This window comes from Marmota marmota, unplaced genomic scaffold, assembly GCF_001458135.2.
Source record: "Marmota marmota marmota unplaced genomic scaffold, marMar, whole genome shotgun sequence".
NCBI classification, from domain to species: domain Eukaryota; kingdom Metazoa; phylum Chordata; class Mammalia; order Rodentia; family Sciuridae; genus Marmota; species Marmota marmota.
In genome coordinates this window covers 7,752,068-7,776,870 of record NW_026000076.1, presented here as the reverse complement: position 1 = coordinate 7,776,870, position 24,803 = coordinate 7,752,068, and the positions used below count along the sequence as shown (strand labels likewise).

At 32.4% G+C, this 24,803-nt stretch overlaps 1 protein-coding gene across 1 annotated transcript in view; it reads right to left on the bottom strand.

Moving 5' to 3' along the window:
- Nucleotides 1-24,803, bottom strand: part of Hfm1 (helicase for meiosis 1) — a 94,559-nt gene that overhangs the window by 48,802 nt on the left and 20,954 nt on the right. Inside the window, exons 8-19 of the mRNA XM_048814471.1 lie at nucleotides 24,035-24,186; nucleotides 23,400-23,477; nucleotides 23,034-23,192; nucleotides 19,878-20,078; nucleotides 19,707-19,795; nucleotides 16,378-16,421; nucleotides 16,172-16,273; nucleotides 15,627-15,772; nucleotides 14,232-14,326; nucleotides 13,407-13,540; nucleotides 10,855-10,902; nucleotides 5,323-5,403 (exon numbers count right to left, since the gene is read on the bottom strand). Coding sequence (XP_048670428.1) covers nucleotides 5,323-5,403; nucleotides 10,855-10,902; nucleotides 13,407-13,540; nucleotides 14,232-14,326; nucleotides 15,627-15,772; nucleotides 16,172-16,273; nucleotides 16,378-16,421; nucleotides 19,707-19,795; nucleotides 19,878-20,078; nucleotides 23,034-23,192; nucleotides 23,400-23,477; nucleotides 24,035-24,186 — 1,329 coding nt within the window. The remainder of the gene's footprint in view (nucleotides 1-5,322; nucleotides 5,404-10,854; nucleotides 10,903-13,406; nucleotides 13,541-14,231; nucleotides 14,327-15,626; nucleotides 15,773-16,171; nucleotides 16,274-16,377; nucleotides 16,422-19,706; nucleotides 19,796-19,877; nucleotides 20,079-23,033; nucleotides 23,193-23,399; nucleotides 23,478-24,034; nucleotides 24,187-24,803) is intronic.

Here is a 24,803-nt window from a genome sequence, read left to right as displayed (position 1 = left end):
CTGGGAATGGAACCACCATTTGACCCAGCTATCGCCCTTCTCAGTCTATTCCCTGAGGACCTTAAAAGAGCATACTATAGGGATACTGCCACATCAATGATCATGGCAGCACAATTCACAATAGCTAGACTTTGGAATCAACCCAGATGCCCTTCAATAGATGAATGGATTAAAAAACTGTGGCATTTATACACAATGGAGTATTATGCAGCACTAAAAAATGACAAAATCATGGAATTTGCAGGGAAATGGATGGCATTAGAGCAGATTATGCTAAGTGAAGCTAGCCAATCCCTAAAAAACAAATGCCAAATGTCTTCTTTGATATAAGGAGAGCAACTAAAAACAGAGCAGGGAGGAAGAGCATGAGAAAAAGATTAACATTAAACAGGGACGAGAGGTGGGAGGGAAAGGGAGAGAGAAGGGAAATTGCATGGAAATGGAAGGAGACCCTCATTGTTATACAAAATTACATATAAGAGGATGTGAGGGGAAAGGGAAAAAAATCAAGGGAGAGAAATGAATTACAGTAGATGGGGTAGAGAGAGAAGATGGGAGGGGAGGGGAGGGGGGATAGTAGAGGATAGGAAAGATAGCAGAATACAATCGTCACTAGTATGGCAATATGTAAAAACGTGGATGTGTAACCGATGTGATTCTGCAATCTGTATACAGGGTAAAAATGGGAGTTCATAACCCACTTGAATCAAACGTATGAAATATGATATATCAAGAGCTTTGTAATGTTTTGAACAACCAATAAAATAAAAAAAAGAAGATACTAGATTCAATTTTAAGTTGTCTAAAAGCATTTCAAAGAATTTCAAGCATTGTGAACATACACAGAAAACAGCTGGGAAGATGAAAGTAACATGCTGCTTCTCAAGGAAAGGGTCAACATTTATGTAGGCACTACTGGTTTTGCTGAGAAAGAGAATATTTTTGGTATTTCAACAGAGTTATAGGCATGGAAGACATGGTACAGCAGAGAGAATTAACAATCAGAGATGGGGAAGTAGCCAACCCAATTTAAGAGCCATTTTCTCAATTAGGAGCTTGGTGAATATGTCAGCCAAAATGTGGGTGATGCAGTGAGTCAAGGAAAGGAGCTTCTAAGAGAAGTATGGTAGGAATCATGAGTAGGATTATCAAGGGAACTAGTATATTAATCTTTATTTTATATTTAAACATGGTCCTTTCATTCTTGATGTTTTAAAATTAATGTAAGTATCTCCCTGCTAGAGAAAATGAAAAGTTTTAAGAAAAAACTTATTAGCTGGCTTATTAGCAGGGATGAAGCTCTTAGATAAGACAGAAAAAATAACCTTGAATGAAAACCATGAAGAAAAGGAGTCAAAGTTGAAGGAATGGAAAGAAATGAGAAAGGTCTGAAAGTAAACAGGAAATATAGGCAATTTGCTATCAGGAGAGCTAACAAAAGCTCTCACAGTATTGAATAGTCAGTTTCACAGTAACAAATTCAGATTGATTCAATTTAAAGACCATAGAGTTTTCAGGGAGGACATGCAGGCCATGAGATTGTAACTCTCAGACCTTGCAATGGTTAATCTGAATTGTCAACTTGATTGGATTAAGAGATGCTGATGATTAGGAGGCTTCTGGGTGTGTCAATGAGGGTGTGTTTAGGATTGGCATGTGGGATAGCCAACTGAAGTGGAGACTCTCCCTAAGCATGGACAGCACCATCCAATAGGATGGCAGCTTGGATAGAATAAATTTGGAAGAACAAGGAAGCAGCAGTAGATGCAAGCTCCATTCTTCTTGAATGGGTTCTTGATTGCTGCAGCGATCACCTGAGGATATCAGACTCTTGCTTCTTCACTCTTCCAAAGTGGACTCTGCCAGTGTTTCTCCAGGGAGTTTCCAGAAGCCTGTGGTCTCAGACTAGGGTAGCACTGTTGATCCCTCTTGTTCTGGAGCTTCAGCCTTTTGAACTGCGCAGCTATTGGTTCTTCTAACTTTCCAGCTTGCAGATAGCCACTGTGGACTATCCAGCTTCTGGTTGTGTAAGCCAACCTATAAATCCCTTCTTTATAATCACACTTCCTGTTGATTCTGTTCCTCTAGAGAACCCTAATACAGATCTCCTGTTGCAAGAAGTATCACTGACTGATGATTGCTGTGTTCTGAATTCATCACCATGGAATCCACACCAAGCTCATGTTTTTGTGAGATCCTTTCAATGACTGAGCATGGCAGAAAGACTAAGGAAGATCTATGAGAGAAGAAATTTCCCTGATGGACCTTTAGCTTGAAGATTCTCCACCAGCTTTGCCAAATGTACTTAGTATTTAATGGGGGCTAAGACTCTCCCTTTCTCCATCATTTCCTTCATAAAAGAAAGATCTGCATTCCAATTTAATGACTCTCAAGCCTCTTTAAGTTACTATTTTAAAGGGTTAATCCTTCTTAAAATAGGCAAAACCCTGGGTCTGAGCACAAGTTAACAAATAAAAATACCTAGATATTTGAATATTATAATCACAAACTCAAAAGCAAAAACTTTAAGAAACAGAATTAATGAAACATATAAATTAATAATTGATATACAAAAAAGAAGCCCAAAAGGACAAAAAATATTAGTAATACGAAGGAACAAGAACTCATAAAAAAAAACTAATTAGAAATACTACTGGGGTTAGGGATGTGGCTCACTGGTTAAGCACCCCCAAGTTCAGTTCTTGGTACCAAAAAAAAAAAAAGAAAGAAGAAAGAAATACTACATAAGAAATTTCCACCCATATTAATGTCAGGCTAAATAATTATGTAACAACCCTCCTGATAAAGGTAACTACAATAGTTAAATGAAATACGAGTATCTTCTAGAAAGCATCAAGGAACTAACAATGCACACACACACATACACACACACAGTGCGGGGGGGGGGAGGGGGCTTAAATCAAACAGGTAAAATAAAAATTCCTAGGTTTCAGTCCTAAAAATTGAAGATTGTATATCTTGGGGGTAGTTAATTAATTTCATTTTTAACATAACAGCACACTTAGTCGATTTTGACTGTAAGTAGTAAACCTAATCACACTCAAAGAAACATTACCCTAGTGTGTGACAAGAATATTTTCAGTTCTAAGTCTAGATTGTGCTTTCAATGTTTAATAATTAACTGAATATGGAGTAACTGAGGAATGAAAGAGAAACCAAAGGTATTCAATATTTTATCTTAGGTTTATCAAAAATGCTAATAATAGGCAAGTAATATTTTCCCAGCTATGAACAATTCCTGTTACAGTAAAATGTTTTTATATTCATTATTCCATTTGATCATCACAACAACCCAATAAGGTAAATAGGACATATAATAGATTTCTGTTTTTCAGATAAATAACTAAGGCTCATTTAGCATAAAGTCACAGCTAGCAAGCAGTAGAACTGGGACTGAAATCCAGGTATTTAAAACCCCAAATCTATGTTCACCCTACTTCACAATATTCTAGGTCAAATGAATTCTTTTTTTCTCAATTTTCATGATTTAATAGTACAATTTGGCCAATATCATTAAATGCCAAAGTCAATTTTCAAGTCATATATGTAAGTGAAGATTTACTTTATTTTACTTGAAACTGAGGATCAGTTTTTGCAGCGCAGTTGAGAAACTAGGATCAAAAATATAATTTTAAATTAATTTACATAATGATTATAGCTACAGCTGTGAAGGTAAATTATATTTTCAAAGAAAGGAACATAAACTGGGAATAAAGATCCACGGCCTGAAACTTTAAGCCCATAGTAAGCAGAAAGGTAAACAAAGAGAGACTGAAAAAGCAAAAGGAGAACCAAAATAGAATTTTAAGAAGAAAAAAATTAATCAGGTAGTATTCACTGATGACTGAGAAAGAAGACATGCTTATTATATATATTAAAAGACAGAAGGTATTATGTCAGATTCAAGAAGTATCACAGGAAAAATTGATAGTGGGAATAATATTCTTTATGAAGGTGAAATATCTGAGAATAAATGAAGAAGTTAATTAGTAATTCTCATGCTCCTTCTAATGAGATACCCTAGAATACACAGAAACCAATGCTCACAAACAAAATTAGACTTGTCAAAATAAGGACCAGAAAACAAGGGGAAATGTTATTAATTTAGGCCTGAGTAGGGCAGTAAATTATTTTTAAAACTCAACTTTATATTAAATACAAATAAAACATAACATAAAATAATTAACTTCTATAATATGGTTATAAAAATGTAAAAAATGGAAGGATATGTGCCAAATGTTAAAAGATTTTAAAACAAAAACTTTTCTATATTTACCAACTTTTATATAGTTAAATATCTTTTCTTAAAAGGATTAATTAGAATAATGAAGTTGATATTTTCCCTCAAATGCTTCTAATCATGAGGGCTAAAAACCATGAAACATTTTTTTTTCCTTCTTCTATTACACTATAAACAAAACTAAATGAAAAAAAGAGGGAACAGAATTGGCAGGGCTTAGGACACTCTCCCCCAAAATATGACATCATGACATATTAAGTATTTTAAACTAAAGGAATTTGAGAAGCAGTATGTGCAAGGAGGATTTTCTAATCTTCCCACAAAGCATGAACCTCTCATTTGAGATTTTCCCTCCCTATATTTGGAGGAAAACAGGATCCCATCTCTGAAGACAAAGGACAGAGAAAGGAATCTGAATGTACAGGCCTTGTTAAGTTTCCCCCAGTTTATTATACTTAGTTCATATTCCCTTTGTCCTATTATATTTCTCTATGACTTTCCATTCTTCATCAAACTTAGCATAAAAACACTCAGGTTTAACCTCTTCTTTGGGTTCTTTGGGTCTTTGTTTTCTTATGATGGCTTCCATGTCATGTGAAACTTACATTAGATAAATCTGTATGTTTCTCTTTTGTTAATCTCTTTCATTACACGGGCTCTAGCCAATGAACTTATGATGAGTAGAAGGAAAAGATACTTTTCTGCCCTTCAAGAGCCTAACGATCCAGATAATTAATGCTTGCATAAAGAAGAACTGGCAAAATATCTACAATAGTTATATAAGGTATGAAGCAACCAAGGATTCAAGCATTTCAAATCTTCCGCGAAAAGTCACCAGAATCAGTGAAGATAAATTCTCTCTATCAAAAAGATGCCCTAGACTTTTATAAAGAGTACTCATGTAAATTTATTATGCCCTTCAGCTAATAATAATGATACTCTATTGGGAATGGCTATTACAATTCAATTTACCATCATCTAAATTTTAGTACAAAAATTTTTAAGTTTAGTCTTAAGTAAGCAATTATTAAATACACTAACAACTTTCAAAGGAAAATTACCTGTTGGTTTGAAATTAACATCTTCATCCATCTTTATCAAGTTAAGAGATGACAAATCATTCAGATTCTTCAAACATAATTCTGTTCAATTATAGAAAATACATTTTAATTTTAGTAAAATAAGGAAGCAAGACAAAATAGAAGTTATTATTAAATATGCTAAAGTTATGTTTTAGTGTAATTGTTCTGGGAACAACTGTATTCCCTATTTAAGGAGTGAGAAAAAACAAAATTAAGAAGCCAAATAACATGTTAAAAAGATTTTCTAATAGTAACAGTAATACAAATAATAAAAATAACATTCAATAAGTGGTAAAATAACATTTGCCATTTGGAGCATTTAAAACGATATACATGTGCTACCTTATTTAATTCTCATAATAACACAGTAAGGTATTCATCAATATTATTTCCATATACAGGTTAGGAGACTTAAGAATAGAATCTAAGTAACTTGTTCCAGATGTTAAGTAACTGCTTTGTTAGCTGTCTTCCATTATAGCAGTAGTTTTCTATTTCTTTTGTCTCTTCTTTAATCAAAGATATATATGCATAAATTAAAGATAGTTAAATACTTCTAAAAGTTTGTTACTTCCCCCACATCCCCATTTGCCACTTTCTTGAGGCAACCTCTTAAATCTGTCTCACCTGATGCTTTTAGTATTTACTTCCATTTCTCTGTATATTCCACCATTGCTACCTGGAAGGAACCTCTGAACAGGAAGCGATACTATTTCATGTTAATTGACAGAGATTACTAGACCAATGCTAATTGCAGTCTGGTGCTTACATTTCTTACTCTACCCCATGCTACAGCCCAGAAGTGAGGTAGTTCAGAGCAGAGTGAATATGACAACCTGTTCAATCATAAAAAAGTCAATACATTATTCAGCAAACCCTCACAGAGCTACAACAAGAAACCATCTTGAGAGAGTCCTACTGATAGAGACCAAACAGCTCTGGGGAGCAGAAAACTCAAAGAGTAATCACAATTAGGGGTCTCAGTGGACATGCACCACATTGGCTATGTGGGAGATGGCCATTCAAGACAGCTGTAGGTGGTGAGAAATATAGAATGAGTCTGATAAGTAGTTTAAGCAGCAGAGATCATGGGTTGGGACAGAGGATGGAAGACACAGAGGTCAATGGTCTCTCCCTCTGTGAGGAAAGAGAAAAGATGTGGGTATCATGGCAAGAATCCAGGTCTGAGAGTGCTGGGACTGTGGGTGGCAAAATGCTTGGTTCTCATGACTCGCCCTCTGGTGAGGAACTTGCTGGCTTGACTCACATGAGGTATCCTGATTGACTGGTTCAGCTTTGACATTTGCCAGGCCACAGTGACCATCTCACCAAGCATTCAGACTAAGGGTCTCTGGCATGAGTGTGCACATGCTCAGAAAGAAGTGTCTCCAATCCAAACATCTCAGCTAGGAGAAATCTTAATTTAATTCTCTCTTTAAAAAAAAAAAAAAGCAAGTGCATAATAATTACACATAATAGTGGGATTCATTGTGACATATTCATACATGCACTTAACATAATTTGGTCAGTTTCATTCCCCCGTACCTTCCCTTGCCTTTCCCTCCTCCTTCCCCTGAAAACCCTTTCTCTACCATACCAGTTTCCCTTCTGTTTTCATGAGTTCTCTTTTTTTTCCTCTCCTTTTTGCTCTCTAGCTTCTGCATATGAATAAAAATATATGACCTTTTGACTTTCTAAATTCAGCTTTAACATGAAGCTTTAGGGGAATTTTTAACTGATATATATTTTTTCTTTTTTTCACTATTCTACCTTCTATTATTTTATTTTATTACTTTTTATTTCTTTACTTTTATTATTTTAAACTTTAATTATAATTTAATAGGATTTCCCTCTTTACTCTTCCATTGTCTCATTTTCCCTTTTTAGTTTATTGTATGATTGTTTGCTACATTTTTTTGCGTAGTTATTGGTGTTATTGTTGATGCCTACTGTTTTTATACATCTGTTTTGTTTTATGTTATGTGTATTACTGTTACTAGTTTTCTTCCTTCTGAGTGGAGCAGGATATCAAGCCTACTGCTTCAAGCAGGTTGGGTGAGTGCTCTGTACAACCTTAGCACAGTTGAGAAGAAAAGCACTTTACTCTAGTCACAACCTAGTCCCACCTAAACTTTGGCAGATACTTGAACTTTGAGAACAGGGGAGATAAATACCCCCAGCTGATGACCCAGTCCCAAGTAGACATATAGTGCTATGGGGGCTCTAAGTTCTTTCCTGGATACTAGATCCCCTGGCCCCATAGCAGGGGCAGAGAGAAATAACATAACTGTTGTAGACACTGTAACTATGAGGGATCGCACCCTAGGCACTCCTATCCTTGCACACAACACATTATAAGTGCATACATTAAAAAAAGAAAAAAAACTGAAAGATCACAGATAAATAACCTAATGATGCATCTTAAGATCCTAGAAAATCTTAAATCAGTGGAAGGAAAGAGAAAATAAAAATCAGAGCAGAAATTAATGAAATAGAGACAGAAAGAACAATACAACAGATCATTGAAAGAAAAAATTGGTTCTTTGATAAACAAGATTGACAACTCTTAGCCAAACTAACCAAAAGAAAGAAAGAAGACCCAAATAAATAAAATTAGTGACAAAAGAGGGATATTACATCAGATACTACTGAAATCCATACTCGTTAAAGACTATTTTAAAAAATCACATTCTGATAAAATGGAAACTACAGAATGGACAAATGTCTAGCAAAATTGAATGTTAAAAACCTAAACAGATCAATTACAAACAATGAGATTGAACTTCCCAACAAAGAAAAGCCCAGGAATGGATAGATTCACTGCTAAAATTCACCAAACTTTTAATGAAGAACTGACACCAGTGCTCCTGAAACTATTCCATGAGACAGAAAGGGAAAGAACTCTTCCAAACTCCTACTATAAAGTAATATTACCCTGCTACCAAAAACTAAAAAGGGCACAACAACAAAAAAGAAAATTGTAGACCAATATTCTTGATGATCATAGATGCAAAAATTCTGAATAAAATACTTGCAAATCAAAGTCAAGAACACATTAAAAAGATCATATACCACAATCAAGTTGATTTGATTCCCAGGATGCAAAGACAGTTTAACATATACAATTAATGAATATAACACCAGACAAAATCATGAACAAAATCAAATGATCATCTCAATAGAGGCTGAAAAAGCCCTTGATAAAATTCAACATACCTTCATGAGAAAAAAGACATATAAAGAAACTAGTTATAGAAGGATCACATCTCAACATTTTAAAGACTATATATAACAAATGTATAGCAAATATCATACTGAATGGGGAAAACTAAAAGCATTTCCTCTAAAACAGGAATAAGACAAGAATCCATCTACTGTCATTAATCCTATTGAAATTTTAGCCAGAGCAATAAGGCAAGAGAAAAAAAATGAGAAGCATACAGGTAGGAAAGGAAGAAGTCCTTTGCAGATGATATGATTCTATCCTTAGAAGACCAAAAGACTGTTAGAACTGATAAATGAATTCAGCAAAGGAATAGGATACAAAATTAACATTAAAATATTTTTAGCTTTTCCATATACCAATAACAAACTCACTAAGAAAGAAATCAAGAAAACAATAAACAAAAAAACAAAATTAGGAATAAACCTAACCAAGAAAGTGAAAGACCTCTACAATAAAAAATTATGTAAAACTAATGAAAGAAATCAAAGAAGACACTAAAAGATGGGGGGAAAACCTCTTATGTTTATGGATTGAGAATTCTCAGTGTTAAAATGGCTGTACCACCAAAAGCAACTTACTGATTTATTGATATCCCCATCAAAATACCATGATATTTTTCAGAGAACTAAAAAAAAAGTCCTAAAAATTCATAAGAGAACACAAAAAAACCCAAATAACCAAAGCAGAACTGAGCAAAAAGAGCAATGCTGGAGGCACTGGTTCTTTGAAAAGATAAATAAGATTGACAACTCTTAGCCAAACTAACTAAAAGAAAGAAAGAAAAAAGACCCAAATAAATAAAATTAGAGACAAAAGGGGTACCACAAAACCTGATTTCAAAATATACTACAGAGTCACAGTAACAAAAACAGCATAATACAGATATAAAAACAGACACACAGACCAATGGAATAGAATAGAGAACCCAGAAATAAATTCATGTGTATATATAGTCTTCTGACTCTTGACAAAGGTGCCAAAAACATGTTGGGGAAAAGATAGCCTATCAAACAAATGGTGTTGGGAAAACAGGTTATCCATCTGTAGAGAACTGAAATAGATTCTTTTTTTTTTATTGTTGGTTGTTCAAAACATTACATAGTTCTTGATATATCATATTTCACACTTTGATTCAAGTGGGTTATGAACTCCCATTTTTACCCCATATACAGATTGCAGAATCACATCAGTTACACATCCATTGATTTACATATTGCCATACTAGTGTCTGTTGTGTTCTGCTGCCTTTCCTATCCTCTACTGAAATAGATTCTTATCTCTCACCTTATATATATAAAAAAATCAACTCAAAGTGGATCAAAGACCTTAATAAAAGGCCTGAAACCTTTGACTTTTTAATCTATTAGGAGAAATACTTCAAGATATTGACACAGGCAATAACTTCCTGAATAGAACTCACGTAACTCAGGAAATAAAAGCAAGAACTGACAAATGAGATTACATCAAATTAAAAGGCTTCTGGCACAGCAAAAGAAACAATATAGTAAAGAGACAATCTACCTAACGAGAGAAAAATTTTGCTAGCTACTAATGGCAGAGAACAGTTATCCAGAATATATAAAGAACTTAAAAGACAAAAGAACAAGTAATCCAATTAAAATGAGCAAACTATTTAAATAGACATTTCTCAAAAGTAGTACAAAAAGGAATACAATAAATACATGAAAAATGTTCAACAACTTTAGTCATCAGGGAAATGCAAATAAAAATTCCCTTCAATAACATCTTACCTCAGTCAGAATGACTGTCATCAATACAAAAACAAACAAAATATAACAAATGCTGGCAAGGTTCGGCAGAAAAACCAGAATAGTATTCAGCCATAAAAAATGAAATTATGTCACTATGTTAAGTGAAATAAAGCAGACACAGAAACATAAGTATCACATGTTTTCTCTTACATGTGAAAACCTTAAAAAAAAAAAATCCTGAAAGGAGAAGAAGAACTATTAGGGGAAAGAGGAGGAGGCGGGGGAGGGTAAAAGAGGGCAGTAGGAAGGATGGATATGATTAAAACATGATCTATGCATATATGGAAATGTCACAGTAAAATCCATTAATCTGTACAATTAATGAGTTAATTTTTATAATAAATAAGAAGGAAAAAGTATCTTTGCCAAGCTTTATTTGTGTGAAAAAAGTATTATTTTTCTAGACAAGTTTATTTTTTAAAAAATTATAAAAAATCCTTAACTGTAATAATAACTGATGTTTTTCATTAAAATATACAGAATATATATTTTATAGAAGGAATTACAGCTAACCTTGTAATTTTGCTTCAATTCCATCTTTGTTCAATCCAGATGTAAAACCTGTATAAGTCATGAAAATATATAAAAAATAAAATGAGTTTAATTCATCTTTATAGTCTCAATTTATATTCCACTTAACTAGAAAAGAGCATCTAATTAAATCTTATATAGGAAAAAAGAAAATAGCTTGGTAAGTTCAAGCAAGGCTTAAATATCTATAGAACACAACCACTATTTTGAAATCCTTTCATACAATTGGCTCTCTTTTGCTTATTATATTATGTAAAAGTGATCAGGAATATTATATTTTAAAAGGAATGATGAGAACAGACTTCTAATGTTTATGAATAATAAATTTCTGTCAAGTGATGAATATTTTCTAGTGGACTTTCATTATAAAATAGATGTGCCTATGAAAAAATGTTTGATAATACTATCACTTTAGAAAACTGCTATATACTGAAGTTGAAACTACACATACTCAATAATAGTAATTTCACTCTTAGGCATTATGTATACAAGGGTATCAAATGACATATAACAAAGTTGATAGAGGCATTATTTAAAATATTTTATATTTATTTTTTAGTTTTAGGTGGACACAATATCTTCACTTTTTTTTTTTTAAATGTTGTGTTGAGGATGGAACCCAGCGCACTGCGCATGCCAGGCAAACGCGCTACCTCTTGAGCCATATCCGCAGTCTTATAATGGCATTATTTAACTAAGAATTTTCTTTTATCAAAAGATTCCTTAAGAAAGTGAAAAGTCAAGCCTGATTGTGAGAAGACATTTAATACATATATTTGGCAAATAACTCATCCAGAGTATGTCAAGAACTCCTCTGTATTAATCATAAATATACAAACAATTGAAGTAAAAATAGATGAAAGACTTGAAAGGACATTTCACAAAATAGCATATCTAAATGCCCGATAAGCGTATGAAAAGATCCTCATGCTAATATTTGTCTTAGAAATACAAAATAAAATCACAAAGAAACCACTACACACACACACATACACACACACACACAAAAGAATGGCTGAAATAAAACCAACCATTGACAAGAACGTAAACCAGGATGTAAAGCAACTAGAATTCAGCAACTAGATTTTTTTTTTTTTTTTTTTTTTTGGTAGTGCTAGGGATTCAACCCAGGGCCTCCAGGGCCTTCTGCATGCTAGACAACTGCTCTACCACTGAAGTACCCATCCAGGTTCTTTTCAGGTGGATGGGATATCACTATGTTGCCCCAGCTGGCCCAGAACTTGTGCAAGGCTCAAGTGATACTCATACATTAGCCTCTCATGTAACTGGAACTACAGATTGCTTTACCTTGCTAGACTTAGAATTCTTACACATTGTTGCTGAAAGTGTAAATTAACTCAACTGCTTTGGAAAATTACTGCATTTGAGGGTATCTACTAAAGCTAAACATGGTTAATAAGTCTACCTGATTTACTCCCAAGTATATACTTGAGAAAAATGAATGTCTTATCCATCAAAAGACATGCAGAAGAATATTCATTGTAGTTTTATTCATTACAGTAAAAAATTGAAAATGACCCACATGTCCTTCAAAAAGAAAATGGATGCTTAAATTGTGGTATATTCATACAACTGGATATTTAATAACAACAAAGTGCAAATTACTACTAAAAATCCAATAATACGAATAAATTTCATAACAATATGTTGAGCAAAAGAAACTAGAGCTAAAAAGAGTAAATACCATACATATGTATACACACATATGCCTACATTGATATGAAGTTCAAGAATAGACAAAACTAACTAACCTATGGTGAAAGAACAGTATTTACTTCTGGGTGTGTAGATACTAACCAAATCAGCATGAGGGAACCTCTGGGAAATTCTTTGTATCTTGATCTGGGCAGTGGTTTTGTGTGTGTGTGTGTGTGTGTGTGTGTGTACACATGTAAAATTTCACTGACATTGATATTAAAGATTTGTACATTTTATTGTATATTAGTAATAACTCAATATAAAAAGGAACTGCAATATATATGTATTTAAATTTAAAAAATAACTACAAAAATAAAGTGATCATGAGAAGGAAAAAATACAAATTAAAGCATATCATTATTCACACATAATATTTTTAAAAATATACAACTATACACCCTTAAGGTAAGGCTGAAGAAATAGAAGGAATATGGCATTCTCAAACACTGCTATAGCTATGAAAATTGAAAACCAGTCACAAATTCAGAATAAGAAAATAGCTAAACACTAAGTACAGAAAAAAAAACTGTAACTTATTTTAAATTACTTTAGGCATTTTTGCTATTTCTACTAGAATTGACTTTTTCTACTATATCTGTTTTTAAAGGCATTGATTTCAAAGCTTATTAAAAGACTAGAAGTAAAACAGATAAAAGTTTTCTCACTTTTTTCTACTTTTGCTTCTAAACATATTTATGATGCTGTTACCTTTTATTACCTTTTAGTTTCTGGAGTCTATTCAGTAACTTATTAGTCTAAACAGAGTCACAGCAGGATTTTAAAAAGTACTACTTTTCTAGGTCAAAGTAACAAACCATAATGAGATGGGTTTTTCAAGGCTCTGATATAAAGCAAAGTTGATCGTATCCATTCCAAAGCAACATTCACATCTGTGATGGTATGCAATACTATCTCTGCATTTAAATGTTCAATAAGATGTCTGTGCAAACTAATGGGGGGAAAAAACACCTCTGCATTACTAATATTTATTTCAGTACTATAACTCTTACTTTTTAAACTTTAATAATATATAATATACTCATTGCTACATTAATAATTCATGAAAGACAATTTAATTTCAAAAACTGTAAGAAAACCTTAAGTCAGTTCAACTCTTAAAAATTTTTACATTTCTCTTTACTTCATTGGTCTAGAAGGCAAACTATTACTTAAGAAAGTGTATATGTGTGGTGGTGGGGGGAGAAAATATTCTATTTTCCCCAAGAAAAAAATATATCAAATACTGTACTAAAAAGTCCCAGATTATCTCTCTTATTATTATTATAAATTAAAATTTTAAAGATATAAAAATATTTCCACTTACTACAAATTAGTAATTATAAATGTATATAATTTAGTATGTAAATTATAATGATAATTAGTAAGAACTTACTACAAGGTAGGCCTTTTATAACAAGGATACATGTTACCATATGCTTTTAATAAACATCACTGAATAAAACTATTCTATTATCTTTTTTTAAAAAACTATTAAATTTCTTAAAATAACACAAACATTCTAATTAAATTATTAAAAATTTTCTGAAAAATAGCCTTAAAACTAAAAATTTCCTTTTAATATATTAAAAGAAAATACTTGTATTAGTATTATTATCTTTTTTGGAATTTTTCTGTATTACCTGCTTTCTACAGTGTCACTACAAGCTAACATTTGAATGTACTTCTCTCTTGTATTTAACCGAGTCATAATAACTGCTGTAGCTGTAGAGTCAAACTAGAAATAAACAAACATCACATAGGTAAATTCAGTAAAGAAGGACATATTGTGGCACCAGTCCTTTTATTTTCTCTCTCTCTCTCTCTCTCTCTCTCTCTCTCTCTCTCTTTGTAGTTGTAGATGGACAAGAATGCTTTTATTTCTTTATGCAGTGCTGAGGATTGAACCCAGTGCTGCACCGGTGTTAAGCAAGCACTCTACCATTGAGCCAAAGCCTCAGACCTGCACCAGTCCTTTTAATACTTCAAGACTTTAAATTTTATATTAAAGACTTTCTTACCCCTTTGTCTTAAATAACAGGTCAAAAGGCCTAAAAAATGCTTCTGAATTTAAATGTTAAATTTAATTTTAAAACCTTCCAAGAGTATGAATGTAAATGTCACTTTAGTTTCAATGTAACAAAATTTTGGCAATGTTAAAATCAAAGCAAACTTCAGTAACTAGGTAAAAGTTTGTTTTTTTTGTTTTTTTGTGGCGGGGTACCAAGGATTAAACTCGGGGCACTCAACCACTGAGCCATATTCCCAGTCCTATTTTGTACTTTATTTAGAGAAAAAGAGTCTCACTGAGTTGCTTTAGCACCTTGCTTTTGCTGAGGCTGGATCCTCCTGCCTCAGCCTCCCGAGCTGCTGGGTTTACAGGTGTGCGCCACCGTGCCCAGCTAGGTAAAAGTTTTAAGATTTGATGTAGTTTACACATGATCTAATTTATCCTACATAATTATAAATATGTATAACTTAATATTTTGACATTCTTTGAAAAGATATTCTTCCTGAATGTTGCCTTAGTAACCTATATGAATGACTTCTTCAATCAAGTATTTGTCAGAATAGGGTAAGTTCTGAAATGTATATAAGCTGACTTTTAATTGTTACAACGCCTGGGGACACTACTGGAATTTAGTGTTAGAACCCAGGAATGTTCTATAATGCACATGACAACCCTATACAATGAAAAACTTACTCATCCCAAATGCTAAAAACATCCCTAGATTCAGAATAAAACAAAACAGAACCCCCAAAACTCAAAACCAAAAATCCTTCAACAGTATATTCATTCATAAATCCATCCCTTCATTAACCAATGGAAACTGAGAAACCGTGGGAGTTTGAGGAGAGGTCTGATATATCCCAGTTAGTGAGGGTTGTTTTAATTCTATTCCTTCATTAAAGTAGATTTTCTGAGTTACATAACTTTCAACTTTAATTATGAAAAGCTACTAAAAAATACACAAAACAGTTTTTATTTTGCCATGTCTCTAATACAAGTTATGAAAAGTAAAATTACTGTTACTTACTTGAGGACGACCAGCTCTACCGATCATTTGTAGAATATCTGTTTCACTGTATTCTTCAAACATCCCTCCAGCATAATGCATTGTAGATTTTATAACTACTAGGTGAGCAGGCAAGTTTACTCCCATAGCTAAAGTACTGGTAGTAACTGCATCAGATTAAGGATTATTAATCTCAAGCCTTACAATTTTTTTCACTCCAGGAAGACATTTTCTTATAAAAGACATCGCAATAAATGCAATAAGACTCATTCACAAAAAAATTTCAAAGAGGAAGAAAATAATAAAATTTTAATCTAAACCAATAACACATGCTAAAACCAAAAAATTATTAAGCTTTTACTTCTCAAATTGTACTTCATTCAATAACATGATAAAAAACTAAAAACATTGTTACCACAGCATGCACAAACATAGGTAGTTACATAATTTTAGCTTCTTAAAAGAAAAGCAGAAACAAATCATAATATTTAAGATTTTACCTTTTTCTCTTAAAAATAATTTTTCAAAATAATTTATAATATGGGTAAGAAACACATTCTACTTACAAAGAACTGGTAGATCTCCAGTAGTAAAAGCTCTTTCAACTACTTTTCTATCTGACAGCTCCATGCCAGCATGATGATAAGCAACACCATGTATTAGGATATCTATAATAAAAATATGACACCTGTCAGTTACTGTTAATATTTCATCAATTGACTCATTTTATCTATATTTGAAAATGTTATTCAAAAATTATCTCTAAACCTACCTCTCAGTTTTGAATCTCTTATGGAATATGCATACTTCTGTAACCTATTTTAAAATATCATAAAATTGTTGAGTTATTCCTATTAACATCAGAAAATTCTAAAAGTTTCTTAATTATTTTGAAACTTACAAATATAAAAGAGTTTTCATAATATTATCTAAAAACTATCTTTAAACAGAATAGACTACATAACATTCATATTTAGAAGTCCCTAATTTATTAGCTAAAACACTACAGTTCCCTTTCAAACCCACGGGGGTGGGGGAAACATTATAAATATTTATTATATTCATGGATCAGAATACGAAAGTCTATATTCATAATTTGCCTAAAATATATTTGTAAGAAATAACAAGTTTTAAAATTCTGCTATATTACCAATAAGTAAACCAAAAAGACTGAAATAAAAAAATTGTTTTTTATTGTGCTCTGAGATATGTCATGTAAAGAAAACCAGGAAAACATTAAAACAGAAGTTAATAAAGTTTCTTAATAATTTAAAAAGCAATTCTTGTACTTTCAAAGATTCTGAAGGTTGGTAGGCTTGATTTTTGAACATGTCTAAGATCCCCCAAACTGGTGTTTTTCCATTTCCTTGTTGCAGACATGAAAGTAAGAATTTAACATTAAACAGGGATGAGGGGTGGGAGGGAAAGGGAGAGAGAAGGGAAATTGCATGGAAATGGAAGGAGACCCTCATGGTTATACAAAATTACATACAAGAGGAAGTGAGGGGAAAGGGAAAAAAAAGGGGGGGAGAAATGAATTACAGTAGATGGGGTAGAGAGAGAAGATGGGAGGGGAGGAGAGGGGAGGGGGGATAGTAGAGGATAGGAAAGGCAGCAGAATACAACAGACACTAGTATGGCAGTATGTAAATCAGTGGATGTGTAACTGATGTGATTCTGCAATCTGTATACGGGGTAAAAATGGGAGTTCATAACCCACTTGAATCAAAGTGTGAAATATGATATGTCAAGAAATATGTAATGTTTTGAACAACCAACAATAAAAATTTAAAAAAAATAAAAATAAACTCGGTTAGATAGAATGAGCATTTTGAGAATAAAAAAGTGCTCCCAAAAGTGAAAAAAAAAAAAGAAAGAAAGAAACATTATTTTATAACACTTGTGATTTTTTCAAAAGAATTCACAATGGACTGAAGAGAAGTCAAGTGGAAAGGGCAATATACTATTAAACCTAAACTATTTTTCTATAATACACAGGTATTACAGAAATGTTGCTTAATTTAATTATCAGAGTAAAATGATAAGAAAATTGATTCCCATATGTTGAAACTTAATTAAGAAATTGAAGCTGATAGGCTGAGGATTGAGCTTGGTGGTAGTGCATTTGCCTAGCATAAAGTGAGGCCCTGGGTTTGATTCACAGCACCAACAGAAAAAAAAAAAAAAAAAACAAGAAGAAGAAAGAAAAAGAAGGAAGGAAGGAATAAATTGAATCTAGGAAGTAATATGCCTAATTTCTAACAACTAGAAAAAGTGGTACTGTTATTCAAATCTGCGTTTCTACCTTCATGCTAGTTCTAATACCAGTATTTTATTGACAAAAAAACCACAAGAATTTAAAAAGAGATAAAGAAAGAAAAAAAAATGAGGGACAAAGAATGAAGAAAAACAAGAGTTGAAAGAGAAATTTTCCTTGAGTAGCTAGGCAAAAGTGGGAAATGATAAAGGAATTTAGGTACTGCATATGCTTCTGTTTAAGAAAATGATTACTTGAAACAAAATTAATAATCTGTGCAGGGATTAGGGAAAAATAGAAAGGATGGAATGTAGTGGCAAAGGGACAGACTGGTAATTTGGAAGCTGATCTGACCCAAAATCCATAATTAATAATAAGAAGCTAATATTCATTAAGTAGTAATCAAGTGCCAGTACTCCACTAAGACCTGCCAAGATTCAGGGGTAAATATGTTGAACATAAAGTCCCCCTTTCCTCAAGAAGGTTATAATCTAAGTTAAACAAATGTTTTAATAACAATTGAATAAAAGGATATTTATTACAATTATAATAAGTACTATGAAAAAAGTACAGGGTACTTATAAAAGTGAATAAAGGGAAACTGAAGATTATAGAAAACTGATATTAATGATATGACCTAAAGAATAAGTAGGAGTTAGGTAAAACAATACCAAGAAAAGAAAACATGATGCCTGACAGCCCTGGCTATAGCAGTTTAATATATTCACAGAATAGAGAGTCTTATATGGCTTGATATGAGTATAGAAAAAAAACATGGGTCAAGATGAGTCTGAAAAATAGTTAGGCATCACATTATATAGAGTACTGCAAACCATATTAAGGATTTAGGATTTTATATTAATAACAAGACAGAGCTATTATAAAGATTTTTGATGAGAGACTGACATGATATGGAGTTTTAAGCTCCATATCATGCATCTTTTGAGAATCATATCTGGTAGTTATAACTGCAGAAACAAATTAGCTTTGCTGGTTTGCAGACAGATTTGGCATAGTACTCATCACTTTGGGTAGAAAGAGATGTTCTTTCCAAACAGATGAATGTATGTAACACTGTAAAATGTTGATTTCTACAATTGTTTAACCAGTTTTATTTTTGTACAGTATTAATGACCTAAGTTATTTTGCTATCTCATTTTTGTAAATCAAATGAAATTATCAAAGAGGATTCTATCAGTAGGTCTTTTGTACTTATGTATATATGCTGTCCAAATAAAAATAATAAATGATAAAGATTGGGGGGAAAAAATGAGCCTCAGTCAGACCCCTCTACAATGTCAAAATTTAAGAATTGGGTAGTATTATGGTTTGGATATAAGATGTCCCCCCAAAGATCCTATGTTAACGCAGGAATGTTAAGAGGTAAAGTAATTGAATTGACTGAGAATTGAATTGATTGAGAATCAGTGGCCGGTAAAGCAGGAAGAAAACTGGTAGAAGATGATCATGGAAGAGCAGAATCCAGTGTGTTAAAATAAGGTAGATCAAATATGTTAAGAGATTCATGAGAAATTACTTGGCAAGGTTTTTAGTGAAAGATAACAAAAGATACTGGATTCAAAGTGGATGAAAAAATGAAGACAGCAATATGGATAACCTTATCTTTCAAGAAATTCAGTTATGAAATAAAGATAGAATCACATCTACACTAAAGAGTTGTTATCGCAATCCTCAAAATTACTATTATTCTTATGATACAGATGAGAAACCTGAGGCTTTGTCAAGTAACTTGATCAAGGTAAGGGATAAACCCACTTTTCTCATTTCATCTAAGTGATCCTAAAAGTCCTTCTACTTCCAAGGAAAAAACCAAAAAAATTTACCTTTGTTTCTGTTCCACAGTCATAATAAATTTAGCATCTTTCACAAGAACAGAAGCAGCCTGTTGCACACCTTTCCTAGTTGCACAAAACTGAAAATACATTAATAATTTCTATATTAATCATGTTAAAAGCGAACATCACACTAAAAGATAATCAACCAACAATCCATACCACAAGTGTGGGCTTCTGATCAGAGTATGTTTGTATAACACTGGGAATTTTGTAGTTGAGGGTTAAATCAAACTTAAATTCAGTTTGGTTACTACTGCAGGGAAATCCCAGGACCACTTTCCGAAGTTTCACAGGTCTATGGCTTTCATCCATTTTCAGACATACAGCAGGTCTTTCACCATCTGAAATCCATTCTGCAATCTTGAAAAAACAAAAAAATGTACATTAAGCATTTTTTCTAGTCAAGTTTTATGGCCTAAACCCCCCAATTTTAGATTACTTTAAAGTCAAGGTATAAAAGTACTGAATCAGATAGTCTTTTTCAGTATTACATATTCCATTGATATTACTCTGTTGATAAACTGGTAAATGCTATTGGTAAATATTGCTAATAGCAGTATTTCTGGCTTTTTTTTTTTTTTTGGTGGGGGGTAACCAGGGATTGAACTCAGAGGCACTCAACAACTGAGTCATGTCCCAAGCCCTATTTTGTATTTTATTTAGAGACAGGGTCTTACAGAGTTGCTTAACTCCTTGATTTTGCTGAAGCTGGCATTGAACTCTGGATACTCCTGCCTCAGCCTCCAGAGCCACTGGGATTATAGGCATGCGCCACTGCGCCTGGCAGGTAATTTTCTAATTAGTTATTTTATTTTCCTTCATGAGAATCTAAAGCAAAATTAAAATTGCTTTGGCAAGAGTTGATAATTTTTAATCAAAACATAAACACTTGAGAGAAAGCAGAGCCAAAAGCATATTTCAGGCTCAATGCAAGAATCAGTAATTAGTTTACAGAGCTGTGTTAAGCTATCTTTATCTTTGCTTAATCTGGTTAGTAATCAGGCTCCATGCCCTGCTATGAAACTGACCACTACTTTGACAGGAGAAAGTTTCTTGTTGCACAGGAAGGAATACTGAAATATTCTCAAGGTTATCATGAGTAGGAATAAGATCACACAAGAATTTACATTCTGAGAGGAGCAGAGGATCAAGGATAAAGACTTTAACATATGGGGAAATTGAGGAAGAGGACCAGAAGAAAGGGACAGAGAAATAGCAATCAGAATTGGTAACTACCACAAAATAGAAGAAAGTTTCAAGAATTAGAGGGTATTTATATTTATATAATTATTGCTTACAAATCAATAAGTAAAAGTTTCCCAGTGTGAAAAAAGGATAAAGGGCATGACCTGGCAAGTAACAAAAAACAAAAGTTTAAAAGTTGTTGATAAATGTATTTTAAATATTTACTACAGTAAAAATCAAAGAAGAAAAAAACTTAAAATAAGATATATTAAATAATAAATTTGAGAAATATTTAATATTCAAAATTAAATAAAAATAACAATTTTATTATTATATTACACACTGTTAGGATATAGGAAAATGACAGCTGGCAGGATTCAGAGAAATGGCAGCTAAAATAAATGAACGTAACACGGAAGGCAGTGTATCCTTAAAAGTTCTGCATCCTTTGACTCAATTATTTAACTCTAGAATTCATCCTAAAAATAATTATGGATGTTTTCAAATTGCAGGATTGTTTATAATAGAAAAATGGAAATAATTTAATCTTCCATTATTATGATGTTAGATAAATAAACATGGAAATATTTGTAGGTAAAATGAAAATGTAGATCAAAAAACTATAATATTATAATTTCATGTTACTATAGTCTGAATATGGTTAGAGAGTGTGTCTCAAAATTTCCTTTGTTGGAATGCCTGTTCCCCAGTGTAGTATAGTACTGAGGTGATGGAATCTTTTAAGAGGTGGGACCTAGTAAAAGGTGGTTAGGTTACTGGGGCCAACGTTCTTGGAAGGAATTAATGCTGATCTCCCAAAGTAAGCAAGTTCTCATGAGAGTGGGTCGTTAAAAAAAGAGTGAGTCTGACTCTAGAATCTCTCTGGATTGCATGGGATTTTTCCCTCTCAGGCATACTCCTGCCATGATACTGTCCACCATGTTATGACGTAGCCAGTAGGGCCCTCACCAGGATGAACAGATGAGGTCACCCAATCTTGGACTTTCAGACTCCAAAACTGTAAACTAAATAAACCTCCTTAAAAAAAACATATTACCAAGCCTCAGGTATTTTGTTATAACAATGGAAAACAGACTGATGCACATGTAAACGTTTGAAAGGACAAAGTCTGGGTATTAGTTTTACTGTTTTTATAAACTTTAAATTTTTATATATTATTTTTGAATATGAACAAATCAAGTTTTCATTTCATGAATAAGAAAATTATTAACTGTGTCAATTTAAGGATAAAGACAAAATTTTCCATTGGAAGAGCAAATACAGGAGGTATTTTTTCTAAGAAGTGTTGGAGAAAAAAAGCTACATTATAGTAGGCTGACAAGTAAACAGGAGTAAGAAAGTAGAGTGAAACTATCATTTCTCAAGAAGTTTGCCTAAAGATTAAAGAAAAAGGCTGGACACAGTGGTACACACCTGTAATCCCAGCCATTCAGGGGGCTGAAGTAATAGAACTACAAATTCAAGGACAGCCACAGCAACCTATGGAGATCCTGTCTCAAATAATAAATTTTAAAAGGATACACAAATTTCAGCATGTCAAAATGTAGTTCAGTGGTAGAGCCCCGGGAGTTCAAGCTCTAGTACCCCTCCACATACAAATTAAGTTGTATATTCATTATAGGAAGTATAATACTCCATGTAACTATTTCTTTACATGTCATTCTACCATTAACCATGAGATCCTCCTCAAGGACAAGTTCCATATGTTCTCACTTTTGCATCAATCATTTTGGCTTACTGCAATGCTAGGCATATAGAATTGGGGGGAGAGTGATAATCATCTCAGCAATTATTTTTATTTCTACTATACTTTTCTATACAATTAGAGACAGCTGGCTATAATGACCATGTTATTAGTCAAGTTATGACAGGTGGATGAAATCCATAAAATTAAGACTTTTACATACTAGCTAACAACAGCCTTCTATTAAAAATATTAAACTTGAACGACCATATTTTTGTATCTGAGAAATCTAACCATAAATTTCTACAACATAAGTGACTGGTAAAAAAAAAAAAAACCCTCACTGTTCTCTAAGATCAAAATAACTAAACATTTCACCAGTCATAAAACAAAAACCCTGATGGTATATTGAAATTCTAACTTACATCCTCAGCATTTGGAATTGTTGCAGACACAGCTACAAATCTCATTGGGATAAAAGTGCTAGTATTTTCTAAAGGCTGAGATAAAGACTGTATAGTTTTCATTCTGCTGACTACAACTTCAAGAGTTGGACCACGATATTCATCTTTTACAACATGTACCTATACAAGAAATCAAGAAAGAATCATTAGCTGTAAGACTACAATCTATTTAATAAACTAAAATGTACAATGAAATTAAAATTTTTCCTTGAGAAAATGGGCACTTTCCAGCAATTTCCCCTAGAAGCAATTAAACAAACATTGAAGTTGTCTTCTTTCTAAACATCTTTTTATGCTATCTCTGAAAGTGAATAATGTGTTCAATACCTCATCAATGAGAAATAGTCGCACCAGTTGAACCAAAGAGTTGTCTCTCCATTTCCTAGTCAAGCTATCCCATTTCTCCTACAGAAAAAGTGCAAGTAGTTTAATGTGATAAGGAATTATAATAAGTACTGTTTAGGACATCAACAAAAATTTTACCATGACATAATACAAATGACAGGTAAAGGTTTGATTGATACATTAAAAGTATTCTGAAAAAGATTTAAAGATTAAAAATTTGAATTTTGATAGTTTGGTCAGTGTTTTAAAACTAGGCCTTCAATTCTTTTATTAAATTTAACCACACAACACTTAAATTCACTGTCTGATTACATACTTTTAAACTCTACCAAGGTACTCCCTCTATAATACATAATACTTGGGCAAAAAAATAAGAGGAATAAATATGATTATAAATTATCAACAATAACAAATTGGATATTCTTTGTCCATTTTTCCTATTGGCCATTTGTCTTTTACTTATGTTTTTGTAGGTAATTTTTTTGTACCTTGAATACTATTACTTTTTTACTTTGCAAATATATGCTTCTACTTTGTATTTTCTTTGAACTTCTTATGAAAAGAAACAGATATTTTCTAATAAACCAAGGAAACAATAAAGGATAAATAATACCTACTGGAGTTGTCATAATAATATGGGCATGCTGAATCTCAAATAGGTCATCTATAACTGTATCTCCAGTGAGTTCTTTACAATTCAATCCAATTGGTCCAAATTTTTCTTTCCAGTCATCAAAACGCTGACTACATAGGGCTTTTATTGGTGCCACTATAATGATACATTTTTTAATATAAATGCAATTTTAAAATTATTTTCGCAAATTTTAGTTAAGAAAATTAGGACAAAAGTATATATCTAGGTACTAATATTGACAAATTAAAAGTTAGTAATTTAGGTATATCATTTAGAGATAAAAAGGTAATCACCAAAAAGAACTAAAGATAAATAGAAATAATTACTCAGGAACTTATAGCCAAGAGTGGAGAGAGAGGTGGGGGGGTGCTGAGTGCAGAACATTAGTGCTTTTCATTATAAGGCTTTTTGTAATATTTGTGTTTTTAAACCATGTATATATACTACTTTGAGGAAATTTAAAAAAATACATACCCAGAACAGGAGAGCAGAGGCATCTATGTAAATTTCTAGAATTATAAATGTTTATTTTGTTCATTTTAACTGACCTTTAAAAAACAAGCATGTGAAGTTAAAATCCTCAATTCAAATATTACTTTTTATTTATAACTCTGAGAAAATGTGTTTTGAATTTAATGGAACAGACAAAACCAATTGTAATATATCTATTAAAAATATATGGAGGGCTGGATGTATAGGTCAATGGTAGTGTTTGTTTAGCAGTGCAAGACTTCGGGTTCAATACCCAGCAC